Source organism: Pygocentrus nattereri, chromosome 3 (assembly GCF_015220715.1).
Source record: "Pygocentrus nattereri isolate fPygNat1 chromosome 3, fPygNat1.pri, whole genome shotgun sequence".
In the NCBI taxonomy this organism is placed as follows: Eukaryota; Metazoa; Chordata; class Actinopteri; order Characiformes; family Serrasalmidae; genus Pygocentrus; species Pygocentrus nattereri.
Window position 1 is genome coordinate 40,094,387 of NC_051213.1, and position 16,453 is coordinate 40,110,839.

Below are 16,453 nucleotides of genomic sequence, written 5' to 3' on the forward strand. Positions count from 1 at the left end.
TGTTAATCAGTCAGCCGCACCAGCAAAAAAGTATTCAATCCTGCACTTGAAAAACCAAGTTTAGCGCGAGCTCCAGTAGAGACATAGTCAGCAAATCCATGCGTGAACCAATTCTAATCTTAATACACATACAAATAAAATAAACCTATGTACACAGTAAGAAGGATGAAACTGAAGTTGGCTTCTTATTTGCCAGCTTCTTGTTTGTGTGCGTTTTCCCCTTACACTCTAAATGCTGCAGCAGTCAATTTCTCGTGCCTGGAGCTGCACCACTTAAGGTGGAACTGGAAAATTTGAACAAGAAGCTGGCTGATGCACAATTTAAGGTGGAATGGGAACAAGAAACTGGCAAATAAGAAGCTAAATTCAGTTGTGTGTAAGAAGGTGCCGATGTTAATCTATTATGAATATCTACACAGACTAAGAAAAGCTATAACTTACTTCATCACACAAACAATATGTATCACACAAACATGAGTGTGGATTGCTGTGTTCCCTCCGTTGTATAATCCTATCCCACTTTCTGAGTGCAATAATTTTGATGTAGTATAATTATGGACAGTATCTTTTTTAAACTACTGCTCTGTAATCATACTGAATGCAGCCCAGCAGCGATGCTGACCATCCTAAAATGGCAGCACCGTTGACGTGTCTGGCTGCACCCAATGCAGCATCCAGGTATGTATATCTATCAACACCCACAACCACTTGAACCAACCAAGCAGAGCGTTCACACCATGTTTAACAAATTTAACTCTGAAATCTTGAAAACAATATTAGCAGAACTACAAATAAATACACAACACTATATAGTAAAGCAATACTACTGGTAAGTCCAGCATTCAAACTAAAGGACATCTGAATCAATCAAGATAAACAGAAACAGATTCATTCAAGAAAAATTTGTACAGCTCTAAGGGATGTTTGACATTGGTTCTCAACATCTCTCTCTCAAAATCAAAGCACTGCAAGGGGAAAGAGGAGAAAACAGTGGGAGAGAGAGAGGAGGGATACATGGGAAAGGGAAATGTGTACTCACAGTGGAAAAAGATAAAGTCAGAAATGGCCATGCAGCAAGTTGAGGTTGAGAGTATGAGTAGCACAGTCCCAAACCCTCACCCTGATCATTACTGACCAAGCCTGACCACACCATTCCCAACTCCACTCAGCTCTATACACACATGCATTCACACAAACACATGGCTACAGGGCAACAAAGGAAATTAAAGTAATCTCTTCTTTCAAGGGTTAGGATTAGAGAAAAAATGGCGAGAATGAAATCAAGGGAGGTAAGCAGTGACAGAGGGAACGAGAGGGAATCAGAGCTAGGAGCTGGGGGGGGGGGGTTTAAAGAGTGAGTCAATGATATCACTTTCCAAACCTCCATCTAACCTTGAAAAATAATAATGCCTTTGTTGGATACACAACACAAATACAGCCTGACTGATTTTTAAGACCAATACCAATTTGGATATTAACAATTTAACAATCCAACATATCTGTAGATATTTTTTAATAGAAATACATAAAATAAAGAAAGATTTTCCCCAACATTTGTAGTGTGGTTATTTAAGAGTCCTCACCAAGATAACAGGACATGATTCCAAGCAACAATAGAAGTACAAAAAGCAAAAAAAGTTACAAATTTCCATAATTCCAGGCTTGCTTGCTGTTGATTTCTGTTCAGTGAATGCACATGCCCAAGGGCTTGATTTGTGAGGGCAAACATGAATTTAATAGGATCTGAATCAGATGCAACAGTAGCACACTGTCAGCGTTCAGTCCAACACTCATTGCCAATCATAACTGTACACATCTGTGTTCACAAACAGGAGATGAGTGTGAATTCACGTTGCTTCTTTCAGCTGATGCTTGTTTTCTCCACTTGCCATTTTAAACATCTTGGCTAAACAATCATCCAAGACAAGAAGCTGAAGTTAGCTTCTTATTTGAATGACCCTCAGGCATCTGAGTGGAACAACTGCTCTGTTTAAGGTGGAACACAAAATTTAGCTAAGCTGGTAAATAAGATGCTAACTTCAGCTCCATCCAAGGTAGGCTAGCAAACCAACCCATTTTTTCAGTTCATAGCTGATATTTCTAGGAATATTCTAGGTTGTGTTAAAAAGAACTATAGACAGTATTTTCATGGTTACACATTACATACACAGAATATTGTCTCACATCCGTATAGAATAAAACAGTATCATTGTGTGGCACAATGGTCTTTTCTTCTTAATTATCCTGCTTTAAAAATCACTGGAGGCCAAAAATCTTAACCAAAAATTAAATTCTATTAACTGCCAAGCCCTAATCTGGAACCAAACTTTGGCCTTGAAAGTAGTTCACAAGATCTCAAATACTTTTGTTTTGAAGAAATTCTTGTGACTGTCTACTAGGGATGGAACAGTATCACTTTTTTCCTTCCATATCTCAACCCTTACATACACACAAACACACAAAAAAGTTTTCATAACAGAAACCACACAGAATTCTATGTAGCATTTTTGCGGTTATTTAAGAATTTAAAAAACATGGGGCAATATTATGTAAACTTCTTAACGTGAAAATCTAATCTGTTTAGTCACCATGATAACTTCAGTTAGGACTGAATTTAGGAAGCTCTTAAAGAGCAACAGTTCTTAATTTCATAATCTTAACTCCAGATAAGAGGCATCCTAACTAGACAAAACTTCCTAAATTCTGTCCTAACTTTGAGACCTTTACCCCAGTGGTGTACTTAATTCTGTTTAAACATCCTTTTCTATTGTTTTTAGACAGCTGTGCCAAACAGCAAAGTTCACTCTTCACATAAAGATGTTACATTTATACTGCAAAGCATTGGTTTCACTTGTGAGACATTTTTTCTAACTCTTTGTTTTTAAAAATCCCAGACACTGCAGTCATGACCTCCACCGGTCTTCTCTTGATTGTTTAAGATCTTAACTTAGGACAAAAACTACAGGAAGATTTTGTAATACAGTCCCTGACCACAAAGAACATTTATATTTCACAAGTCACATTTGACAAGTGATAAAAAAAATTCAAAATGTTATATTTAGCTAAAACTATTTGAGAATGAAATATCTCAAATATGCATATAAAATAATACTGACTGGTGTTACTGGTTATCAGAATTTTAGCACCTTAAAATCAGGATCTGCACTGGCCACTACATTCATATATGTGCAGCCCTACATCCCAGGGTATCACCAGTGTTTCTATGACACTGGCCAACTGCATGCTTTACAACAACAGAGATTTAAACCAATTGTAGACAGCCTGTAGCCAAGAACCAGTGGTGTTACACTGTCATATTAGAATTGCATAGTAACAATTGTTGCAAACCTCAATAAAGACATCTTAAAGTATCATATTACATTACCACCACCCTTATTTTTACCCCCAATTACTCTGTTCACTGTCAAAAGTTTTCCTTTTGACTACCAAAAGTAGCTTACACAGCACGATTAAACGAAGATTCCAGCTCCACAGAAAACATAAAAAAGCATGGAGTCTGAAAAGCACCCAAACATGAGACTCTGACTGCCGAACACACAAAGCCACTGCTGGCTTGGGCATCTACAGTGCAAGCCTAAGACCCTGGGATGGCCTGCCAAGCATTCTTATGTATCATATACTACCCGCTGACACATGGTCAGAAACAATGAAGTTGCTGGTGGGGCCGTCTGCAAGTACACTGACCTGGGGTGACTGGAGTTTTGCTCGGTGAACATTTAGGTCAGGTTTGGAAGATATTGGGCTTAGATCAGCCAAAAACGTATATACCCAATCTGTGCCTTAACTGCCAGAAAAAAATACCAAATAACCAGCATCCTCAAGAAATTAAAGAATATTTATCTACGTGAACAACTGCACATCAACTTCATTGTTTCCACCTAGGCTGTATGTTAACTGTCAGTAAAACATCTATTACGCCTATATTACTGAATAGCAATAATGTACATCTGCTCATATTAAAAATGATGGCTTTGATCTGGAAATGTGTATTTATGATTTGTGCACTGAGGCTCAAACTCTAAAAACTGGACAATCAGAATCAAACTCTCACCAAAAAGGTCCAAACAACTTCTGCATATTACAACTCAGTAGTCTCTGCAGAATGAGAATTGTGCTGTAATCTCTTGGTCATCTTTGTATCATACCTCTTTTTGTATTTATAATCATGAAGCCATGCTAAACATAGTTAAAGCCATAATCATAAATTCTAAAAAAAAAAACAAGCAAGATTGGTGCTAAATTTTCCAAAACAGAAAGGGACAGTGTTGGGACATACTTCCATTCTTAGGTTCAAAGATCCCTTAATGCAAGAAATAACAGTTTTTCACATTAGTAATTATTTCTGTGCTAATTATCAAATAATCCGTTGAACATTGATTATATCAATAATCTGCTGAGTATTTCAGACAATAACAATCATATTGATGAAAATAAATTTAATTATAGGACTATATGACAAAATCCATTAGTAATTACTGACAAAAAACACTGGGAATTAGCGATAACATTACTATTCCTGTAGTAGGTGCAGAGATAATGAATTGGCTACTGCACGCACAGCACAAAACGCACATAAAACTTTGTATACCAAAAAATTAGGCATAATAGCAAGAAGAAAAGATACAAAAGTTTCCAGTTGTTTATTTAGGTTTTGCCTCCACACTACTGCATCGTATCACACTTTGATAATCTGACTTTTTCTTACGTTTTAATTCCCACAGAAAGGCTAATGAAGGCTAATTTCAGTGTGACTAACCCAAAAAAAACACAGAAAATACCACTACATGGCCAAACTGTATTTCACTGAAGAACCCACATAAATAAATGGAACTTATTACCATAAGTTCCAAGTTAACGACTTACTAGAATTGTTCTGACTCGCAGTCTGCAGTTATCAGTGTGCCTAATGAGTTAACTTAGCTTATACAGCTACAGCTAAACAACTTCTTGGGGGCGTCTTGAAAAGCTGTGATGTGAACAAAAGGGCTAACAAGCCATCGTGTATGCAGCACTTTAAGGTAAAAGTTTCGAACACAAATAGTCTTTAGAAAAACACCTTTACGTTTTGTTGTCCAGCTACACCTCAGCAGAAAAGGCAAACTGATAGCACTGTGGTTCTCGGGTTTCAGGTTTTTTTTTTTTTGCAACAGCAGCAACAACAAAACCTCTCCAAGCATCCGTCTGTTCTCTGGTTGTGGAAAAACAAGCTTGGACACGAACTGGATTCGCAGCTCTTCGTGCAGAAAGTTTGATTAGGAAACTACAGTGCTTCGATTTTACCTTAGTTTTCCTGCCAAAGCAACTCGTTCGAACGTCGTTCCTCAGCTGTAGCACCACGTTTGGATCTGGGATGTTGAATAGAGCGCCATGCTGAAGGTCTTAATCCCTGTTACAGGAAAGTAAGAGCGTTCCCGAAGGTGCTTTCTGGGGGTGACGAAAGGGCATGTGGAAGGGTGTGTGGCGGCGTGCGGAGCCGTTGTTTTTTTCACCCGTTTTTGAGCAAGCCTGCGATGTTCACGCTCTAGCCTGCCTCTCCTTCCCGATTGGCTAGCACAAGCAGTCCGCGTATGGCGCTTTGTGGAGTAGGCGGGTCTTGACCGAATATAGGTGGGGAAAACACGGGTCACCAGCCCATTTTTTCCCAACTTTTCTCAGTTTACCTGTTTATGGAAGCCGTCAAATAGAGGGAAAAAAACTGCCCACATTCTTTTCTCATTCTCTGTTTCTGGCAATAATTTATCTAAAATTCTACTTAGCATCTCGAAGTAAATCACTTAACTATTAAGTAATGAGTGTAAAATACTAACTACAACCCTACTTGAGCTAGATTACACCCTATTTATACCTATCTATAGGTATTTTTACCTGGGGAGGCGCTGTAATTTAAGTGATCACTGATGAGATCTGTGATTTAATCCAGTACTAATCTGCCATGTCTGTAGTTTTTACAAGTCTGCACAATAATAATTCGAGTAAAATACCTTTGAATCGCTGAACTTTGCGCTACCTTGTACTGTTAAAATCACAGCAATGTAATAACAAAACCATATAATAGAAAAAAGCCCAATATTTTGAAATACAAAGACAAGGCAAACAGCTAATTGGAGTTTAATACGACATAATGTATTTTTTGACAGAGAGTGTCCCCAAGCAGAGACATAAACACACTATGGATTCACACCTCACTCTATCACGAACACACCACATATACCTATCTTATCCTACCTCTAATTAATGTGCAATATCTGCTGCTCACAGAATGGTACAAGTGCAATACATAAACAAGTTCTGTGCCATATCTGTAATTATTACTGTGCAATATCTACAATTTCTGTGCAATATCCAGTCATTGCCTGCTCAGAAATGTGCAATATCCATACAATTGCATGTGTAAACTGTAAATTTGTAATTTCTTAATTGTATTTTTATTTTTTATATTTTTCTGCTAACAAACACCTTGTTTATTTATTTATTTCTATAGTATATTTTATATTTTGCATTTTGAATGATGCACATCTTTGTCTACTTACTGATCTTTATCTGCTTACTGTGTATTCTGCTGTAACAATGCAAATTTCCCCCAGTGGGATAATAAAAATCTATCTTATCTTAAGACAAGTTCATTACAAAACTACTGAAGACCACAATAGGTCAGTGTATATTTCCCCCAATACACCCTGCTATTCACTTGTTTGGATTCACTGTTGATAACAGGAATCACCTCCAAACTGAAAAGAGATGTAAAGTCTTCTCCCTCATCCAGTAAAGCTTTTTTGGCACCATGTGATGATGTCAACAGAAAAAGAAATACTGAAATAGTCATGCTTTTGCAACAATTCAAAAGCTCCCATCCTCTAGCTAATAGCAGAATGCTATAATATTTATCATTTAGCCATACAGTGTGTTATTGTTCAGAAGTGTGGTGCCTGAGGTAAACATCCGTGCGATGACGAATCTGGGCTGTTTGGTGTAATTTGGTGAAGCTACACAGATCTTGTCCAGTCAAATCACACACAAGCTATGTCACTGCATCGCTTCTCTGGTAAACCTAATCTAGCTCGACCAGGGATTTAGTTTCCCTTACTATCACTTTCCAGATAGCAGGGTGACACTGATAGAGATTTTCTACCAGAATAATTTTGTTCAAGGTTGAAATTTCAATGTCAACTTTATGTTGGATCAGCATTAAACTAACAGCGAAAGTCATCAGCTTCTAAAATGAACCACAATGACATTGAATATACCTTAATTTAAAGAGCAGCTTCAACACCGCAGTGACACTGATGTGGTGGTTGCATGTTCATGTGTTGTGTGCTGGTACAAGTGGATCAGACACAGCATTGCTGCTGGAGTTTTTAAACACCTCAGTGTCACTGAATTTGTTTACATGCACTTAATAATCTGATAACTGCAGTAAATCTGATTTTGTCAGTAAACTGGTCACTGCATTCACATGCACTTGAGTAAAGAGACAATGGGAAAGACTTTGTATACATGAGTCAGGCAGGAATTGAATTTCAAATTTGTGAGAAAATTAGTAATTATTTCAAGATCAATATGCCAATATTTTGGAAAATAAATCATTAATTTGAGATACTAAGCCACTATTTCAAGAAAATGAACAATTATTTGAGATACTAAGTCAAAATTTTGACATACATCTATGGACAAAATGAAGAGACCACTGCAAAATTATCAGTTTCTCTGATTTTACTATTTATAGGTATATGTTTGAGTAAAATGAACATTGTTGTTTTATTCTATAAACTACTGACAACATTTCTCCAAAATTCCAAATAAAAATATTGTCATTTAGAGCATTTATTTACAGAAAATGAGAAATGGTCAAAATAACATAAAAGATGCAGTGCTTTCAGACCTCAAATAATGCAAAGAAAACAAGTTTATATTAATTTAGAAACAATCCTAGTGTTTTAACTCAGCAAGAGTTCAGAAATCAATATTTGGTGAAATATCCCCGATTTTTAATCACAGCTTTCATGCATCTTAGCATGCTCTCCACAAGTCTTTCACACTGCTTTTGGGTGACCTTATGCCACCCCTGGTGCAAAAATTCAAGCAGTTCAGCTTTGTTTGATGGTTTGTGACCTTCCATCTTCCTCTTGATTACATTCTAGAGGTTTTCAATGGGGTTCAGGTCTGGAGATTGGGCTAGACATGACAGGGTCTTGATCCGGTGGTCCTTCATCCACACCTTGATTGACCTAGCTGTGTGGCATGGAGCATTGTCCTGCTGGAAAAACCAGTCCTCAGAGTTGGGGAACATTGCCAGAGCAGAAGAAAGCAAGTTTTCTTCCAGGATAACCTTGTATGTGGCTTGATTCATGCATCCTTCGCAAAGACGAATCTGCCTGATTCCAGCCTTGATGAAACATCCCCAGATCATCACCGATCCTCCACCAAATTTCACAGTGGGTGCAAGACACTGTGGCTTGTACGCCTCTCCAGGTCTCCATCTAACCATTAGATGACCAGGTGTTAGGCAAAGCTGAAAATTGGACTCATCAGAGAAGATGACCTTACTCCAGTCCTTTATGGTCCAATGCTTATGGTCTTCAGCCTGGGAAACTTCAGCCTGACTCTTCTTTGCTTCTCATTGATGAAGGTCTTTTTTCTAGCTTTAGATGACTTGAGCCCTGCCTCTAGGAGCCTGTTTTTAGGAAATGTTCTTGCCGTGCACTTCACCTCACCTGCCATTTGCCATTCTTTTTGTAGGTCACTTGATGTCATCCTGCGGTTGCTGACTGACATTCGAATAAGTTGACGGTCATCCCGGTCAGTGGAGAGTCGATTTTGCCCTCTGCCGGTCTGTAGCTTTGTTGTCCCCAATGTCTGCTGCTTGACCTTGTTGTAATGAACTGCCGTCTTAGAATTTTTAAGGATGGAAGCAACATGACGCTCATTCTATCTCTCTGCCAGTAAAGCCAGAATTGAGCCCTTCTTTTCCTCACTCAAAACTTTTCTTTTCAACTCTTTTGCATGGTCAAAAGTCATTTTTTTATTCCAATTACTTTTGAGCTATTTCTAGCACTTTTTTGCCATCCAGCTTGTCCTATTGCAAAAGGATAGTGATGACCACAGCAGTGTTTTTTATACTTTTCCTCGTTAAATAAAATTTGGTTCAGGTGATCACATAATCAGAACCACATTAAGTAGAATGAGGTGTACTTGCGTTGGAATTCAACTGACACTGGAATGGAATGGCTGTCATACATGTAGAGATGCTGATTTTAGAAAACTTTGCAGTGGTCTCATAATTTTTTCCAGAGCTGTATGTCTGCTGGGGAAAAAAATGACAGGCAAGTTCTTCCTCCTCTACCTGACAGGAATGAGCTTCCATACCTTTTATATCATATCTTATTAATATCAACTATAATCATAATCTATACTGGGTACTAGTATAAATCTGTAAAATACAGAACTGCACTGATTGAAATTGTACCCACTTCTATGTAATATGTAATATTCTATGAGTATGTAATTCTATAACACTATCAATCATTTTGCTTAGCTTCATTCAGTACTCTGTCCATTTAATGATGGCTGCAAAAATACATTTTGAAAGGTTAAGCCTGCATGATGTAAATGAACAACCAGAATGCAATTTTATCACTAGATATTATGACTGGGATATATTAAAGAAAGAAAATTGTGTGAAGTGTGAATCATGGTTACTGTCTACAAGACTTGGTTTGCTTCAGTATGTACACATATTCGCTTCAGTTCAACATAATTGCTAAGACAGCTGAAGTAAACACTTAGTTTTAGTTGAGGCTCAGCTTTTCATTTCTGTAAATTCACTTGTCACTGGCAGTGTTTCAGGTATGGGCCTCTGCAGCACATGCCATGCCATGAGCACACATCTCATCATGAGTCATGAGGCACAGCATGTTTGTCATGGCCTGCTTTAGTTGTCTTGTGTTTCTGCCACCAGGGAAAAGGTCAAGACTCTGGATCAGACATATTTTGCCACACTAAGACAAACTAAATGCAACAAACCGAAGAGACATACATTCAGTCAGTCATACTCATTACCGCACTAACTGTGTCTGATTGTCGGTCAATAATGGCTAAAATAACAATTAAGATTATTTTGATCAATATTGAAACTATGGTCATTCATCACAACTGTTATTTGGAGAGGAACAAAATTGTTCAGCCTTAGCTTATTGATTAATAGATATGAGAAAAAAAACAAACAAACAAACAAAAAAACCCCCAGAAAACTTATTTAACAGAAAACTGAACAGAAGCCTGAACAACTAAATATAATTATAATATAAATATAAATATGATACACTTTGCCTTTATTACTATTTCTTTTGGGAAATTTGCCTTCAGTTTTCAAAGAAATCTGCACGTATATTTTTCCACACATCAAAAGCTCATTCTTAGAAGTTGGTTACATTTTCTGTTCTCACGATCCAAGCAATCCCAAACATGTTCAATGATGTTGAGGTCTGACAGCTTCACATTGTTTCAGTCTCATAGTGTTAAGTTGTTAAGTTAAATAAATGAAGGGAAGTCTCTGACTTTCACAGTACTGGATAAATATTTCAATCTAAATGAGACTGGCCCTTAAAACATTAAAGGGTTATTGTGGCCAAAATCTAGCATTTAATATGTTATTTGATGTGTTTTGTAGCATTCAGTAGCACTGCATTGCATTGTTGATTTGTGCTAAATGCAAAATATAAACAAAATAACTTAATTTACTATAGAAAAGACTGTTACATTATGCTTGCTTACTTTTTTGCCAGATAATGAACAGTGAACTTAGAACTGTCTTCTAAGCTTTTATATGTAATATTGATATTGCTAAAAAAGTGGTAAATCTGAAAAAAGTAACTTCTTTGGGCACTATTTATTTTGGATGTACTTCTCCATCGTGCATGTATTATAAAAAAAAAGCTTTAGTACAAAACCTTCTCTAAAACTGACTGTAAAACAATGTTTTATATATTATACAGGATATTAATAACCATTTCCTCATAGAATTCTGTCACTTAGCTAATGGAGTTATCATGAATGCTTCGTCTGTCTGGTTCCTATCACCACCACTGTCAACAATTTTGACTCTCTTAAATGATGCATTCACAACAAATCATTGAATGATATCTTAACCTTTTAATTACCCAAACATTTAACACAAACATTTTTCACAAACACTCAGTAACCCAGTAAACATGTAAGCACTGCTGATGGTAAATTTAAAGTATGAAAGCCTAGTTCTACCAGACACAGGAGAAAAACAACCTATAATTTGTGTCTTCTCTTTGTTTCTGACAGTAGTAGGTCAAAAAATGTATATAGTATTTTAAAATAATTGCTTACTTTCCTGATATATTAACTTAGCATCTCCAAATAATGACTTACTTAAAATAATAACTAACTTTCTTTTAAATAATAATTTATGTGAAATATTGATTTAGTTTTTTAGAACAATGATTATTTTCTTGAAATGTTTACTTAATATCTTGAAATGATGATGACCTGTTTTCTCCAGATTTTGCTTATATACATTATTTTGGTATATGTTATTATTACAATAAAGTAAGTTATTATTTTGACATTGTAAGTCAACATTTTGAGAGAATGTCATTATTTTATGATACTGTTAATATTCTGATAAAATAAGCCATTATTTTGAGATACCAAGTCAACATTTTGACATACTGCTGCTAGAAAATGTCAAGGAAGAAAACTGTTTTCTACCTGGAGGGAATGGGCTTCCACAGTAAAGTCTATAATTCAGCCAGGAGAAACAAAAGTCTTTATATTTCCCATTTCTCCTTTACTAAGCTCATCCAACACACACACACGCTTTTCTCAAACACACTCTGTCATTAACTCTCTGTGAGTCTGCCAATCAGCAGCATTGTTCAACTGCTGCAGCTCTTAAGAGCAGCTGAAGAGCCTTTTGTTTCGAGCCAAAGTAAACACACACACTCACACACACACACACACACACACACACACAGCAGGAAAATGTCAGCCTCCCTGCCCCCAACACCCTGCCCTCAGGCAATCCAAATAACATTCCACAACAGGAGAGAGACAGGGAAACAAAGAGAGAGAGAGAGAGAGAGAGAGAGCGAGAGAGAGAGAGGGAGAGAGAGAGAGAGAGAGAGAGACGGAGAGAAAGTAAGACAACAAAGAAAGAAAGAGGTTATATTATATATTAAGAAAGAAAAAGGTCATATTAAAAGTCCAGTGTAGCACAATCAAAATAGGATACAGTTTCTCAGTATTATTTATAATGCACTCATAGTTGGCTCCAATCAGTAATATTGAGTGAGATCTACTCACTGGCAACTTTAATAGAAACATTTTTTTAAGTTTGAACATAAAAGTTTGTTCATTTTGTTGTTTGTTTTGTTGCTTTGTCTTGCTATAAACTTTGGTGTAGAACCGTGATGTAGTGCCTTCCTTTTACTAACAAGAAAGCCAGCTGACTAAAGTAATTGTATTAAGAGTTATGTATAGCAGATGCAGTAGTAAGCAAGCTAAAGGCCAGCAAATCAAATGTTTTTAATATGTTTTGAAATAGTAAGCATTTTAAAAGTAGTTTACTGCTTTATGGCTAACAACCAGCTTTGTTATCCACTTTTCAGGTTTGAAAACTGAAACACGTCAGGTTGCAATGATTTCTGGGCACATTCAGCTGCTGAAGTCAACACTTGTATTCACTTGATCACTTGCTTTCCAAAGGCTCATCTAACAAACTTCACTTGAATTAATAAAGGAATGAAATGACCCCAGAGAAATAGTCTTGTAACAGTAACAGATCATATACTGGGAAAATGGGGAAAGCGAGGGTTGGAGATAAAACAAAAGGAAAGTGGACTTAATTAGTGAAATGTGACACATGCAGTGCCCTCCACAAATATGGGAACCCCTGGCAAATGTGAGTAAAACAAGCTGTAAAAAAATGTTTTTTTATTGTTTATCCACTAGAGATCACTAATAGGCAGACTGCAGCCCAAGTCTGAACCCAGGCACTGTCCTATGCGGACCTAGACCTACAACTCATACACTATGGAGAATTCTTTAATTTCGATGGTGTGGTCCTATTTTAACCAACGTAACTTTTCTAGCCTTTACGGTAGCTTTACCAGCCTGGGAAACGCACAGACCACTCATATGTGTTGTAAATATGACACGTGAGGGGAGAAGGAAATGTTGTTGAAATATTACTGAATTGTACTTTATTTGATGTGACATTCAGTTGTTGACTACCTTTTCTTGAGGAAATTTTTTCTAACTGGACCTTACTGAATTTTAATTAAAGACCCCTGAGCTATGGACTCTCGCTCATTCTATAGTTTTTCTATGCGGTGTAGGCCAGGTCACTGTCAGTGGCCATGGCAAATGCTTAATTCTGTGGTCTGTGAACCATTTTTTTGTGAACCATTTTGACATGTGCTTTGGATCATTGTCCTTCTGGAAGAAGAAGGAAGAAGAAGGCCCAGTTTAAGCATCCTGGCTGAGACAGTCAGGTTTTGATTTTATTTCTGCTGGTACTTGATGAAGTCTGCGATACCATGAATTTAAATAAACTGTCCAGGGCCTTGGGAAGAAAAACAGCCTCACAGTGTCACAGATTCTGTGAGATGATCTGACCCCAAAGCAAAATTTCTGCAAAAAATATATCATTCAGAAATAATAATTGACTTAAATGATTAACTATATGCACAAAAGAATCAAGGGAGAAAACCAAAAATGGATAAAATAAGACTAGGCTGCCACCTAGTCATCATTTTTATATCATTATACAATATATGCAGCTTTGTAGAAGCACTAATGATAGCCATGATATACTCAGAAAAATGTACAGTGATGTATTTTTTAAAAATAATGACAATATATTCTGGCCCTGCACACTGTCCAACTGTTATCCTTTCTCATCTATGATTTTAAATTCAATGCATTGAGTCGCAAAAGCTACACCCTACAAAACATTTCTGAGAAGAGTTAATCTCTGAGAAATAGAAAAAGCTGGCAAGCTCTAGTGTGATGCATGTTAGACCAGCCTCATTTTATCCTGGACACAAAGCATGAAAACTGAACTTGTCATTTGCCAACAAAGACAAACAACTCTCAACTAACTGAACCACAACAGTCCTGCTCTGAGAACAGTCAATTTTAACCTCTGCTGATGGTATGAGAATTAATAGAGTTTGCTTAAGTCCATCTCAAACAATTGTTATATTAAGTTATATTATAAGTGCAGTGTAGCATAATCAACATAAGGTACACTTTTTCAGTATTACAAATAAGTTACAGATTTATAATGCACTCATAGTTGGTTAATAGAAATAGAATAGAAACATTTTTCTTTCTGAAGGTTCATTTAACAAACTTCACAAGAGCTAGTAAAAGACCCCTGAGAAATAGTCTATTAATAGTAACAGATCATATACTGGGAAAATGGGGAAAGTGATTCTTAATTTAATTGATACTCTCAATTTAAAATAAAAAATACATCAGTTAAACCTTGTCCTGTATTTGTGTTTTTGCCTGCCATAGAAGACCTGTGGAGCCAGACTACAGTCTAATAAAGCTAAAAGCTTGCTTAAAAAAGTCAGCTTGCTTATCAGAAGTTGAAACTGGCCTACAACATGTCCAAATTTAAATGTCTGAAACAGAGAGTTTACAAAAAAAAACAAAAACACAAACACAGTACCAACAGATGGGCTACAGTCTGTAAGTACATACCTATATGTGTAATTGAAGCTCCTAAGGTGGTGAGTGAGAGGAAGTGTAAGTTGGGGGTTTGTTCAGTTGACTGCTAACTAAATTAACACAGCATTTCAGCATAATAGACCATAACAGGTTTAAGCCTATTTTGTGTCAAAAGATCCCATATATACCACCCCAACAAATCATTTTTATACAGAAATACTGACAAATTTCTTGTTTTTAATGCAAAAAATTTAAAATTAGCACTGGAAGTAACAATATTAAAACAAACATTAATCTGTACAGTTTTAAGTCCTGCATTTATGAAGCATGTTTTTTTTAGCACAAGGGATCTTTAAAGTGTCTGACTGACCTGTTCTCGCAGTCTCTCCTGGTGGCCCATGATGGCTGAGGCGTGGTGGGGGTACTTCTGCTTCAGGTGCTCCAGGAAGGCCTCTCTCTTCTTGTCCATTTCAGAGGGCTGCATGGCTAGTATTTCTCGCGAGCTCCGCGCTCCTCCCACTGTGTGTCGGCGGGGAACTCCCGGCCGGCTTCCTTTAGGGTCTCTGCGTATCCCTGGGCTGTTAGAGGATGATCCAGCTGAGGCAGTGTCCCCCACAGTTTGCTTGCGATGTAGGTGCTCAGCGTCCTCTGGAGAGGTCACCTTCAGATTTCCCTTTAGTGGCTCTGGAAAAAGACAGAGAACGGGCAGTGATGATGATTATGATGAATGATAGTTGTATGGTGAGTGTGTATGCAAACTAGGGATTCCGCTAGTAAAATGTCGGTGCTGATTATCGGCATTATTCAAATAATGGGCATTATTCTAGGGAAAATGGGCATTATCCTAGGGAAAATGGGCAATACATATATATATATATATATATATATATATATATATATATATATATATATATATATATATATATATATATATATAAGCTGCAAGTTTGCCATGGTGTATATTCACATTAAATGGCAGCTGGAGCTTAAACATGAATGTTTGAAGCTTGTAACATTCAAGCTTCTGTGCTCCTTGTTTTGTAGTTTTATAGAGAAGATTTGAACTTAAAGCCTGTTACTCAATATTACTGGAGGAGCCTATTAGCTCTGTTATATGTCATCTGTTATATTTGCATATTTGTAAGTCTTGGGGTAGAACATAGTCCAATTACAAATAAAATTAACTCAGTCAGTCCTCTTTGGCAGTAGGCAGTCAATGCTACATAAAATTACAGAAGCCACCTGAAAAATATTACAGATACTTGTCATCTATAATTGTTACTCAACAAATTAATAATACTTTAGAGATATGAATTCTGTACTAAATGTATGTTTACTCTTGCAGTGCATCTAACAACATGTGCAGCACAGAGTGTCTTTTATATGGTGTAACTGGGTACACTTGCTGTAGTTGGTCCTCAGATTTTATTGAAATGAGCTAATGTAAAGAGTGTTTGTCTTTAGGGAGTATTCAGTCTGCTCAATTTTCTTCCTATAGTGCAGAAGAAATACCATGGGGAACAGCGGGGAAAAATCTTCTATCAGCAAAATTACTCTTGGCTATGAACCCAATAAGTGCACGCACAGATAAGTCACCATGGACTGCCTCTATGCTTTTACCACATTCAGGTTTAGATCTAATGCTACAATTTCTCACAGTAATGGGGACATAAACTGATACAATGTCACACAAATGCATGTATATGTAGTCTTTTACAACGGAGAA

The 16,453-nt window shown here is 36.8% G+C and overlaps 1 protein-coding gene across 11 annotated transcripts in view; it reads right to left on the reverse strand.

Annotated features, from left to right (window-relative positions):
* Positions 1-16,453, reverse strand: part of si:ch211-285f17.1 (sickle tail protein) — a 269,763-nt gene that overhangs the window by 107,554 nt on the left and 145,756 nt on the right. For 10 of the 11 annotated variants that reach the window (XM_037536688.1, XM_017715950.2, XM_017715949.2 and 7 more), the window contains one exon: positions 15,098-15,411. In XM_037536688.1, coding sequence (XP_037392585.1) covers positions 15,098-15,411 — 314 coding nt within the window. Of the gene's footprint in view, positions 1-5,301; positions 5,516-15,097; positions 15,412-16,453 lie in introns of those variants that run through there. The other variant, XM_037536690.1, reaches the window with a different exon arrangement.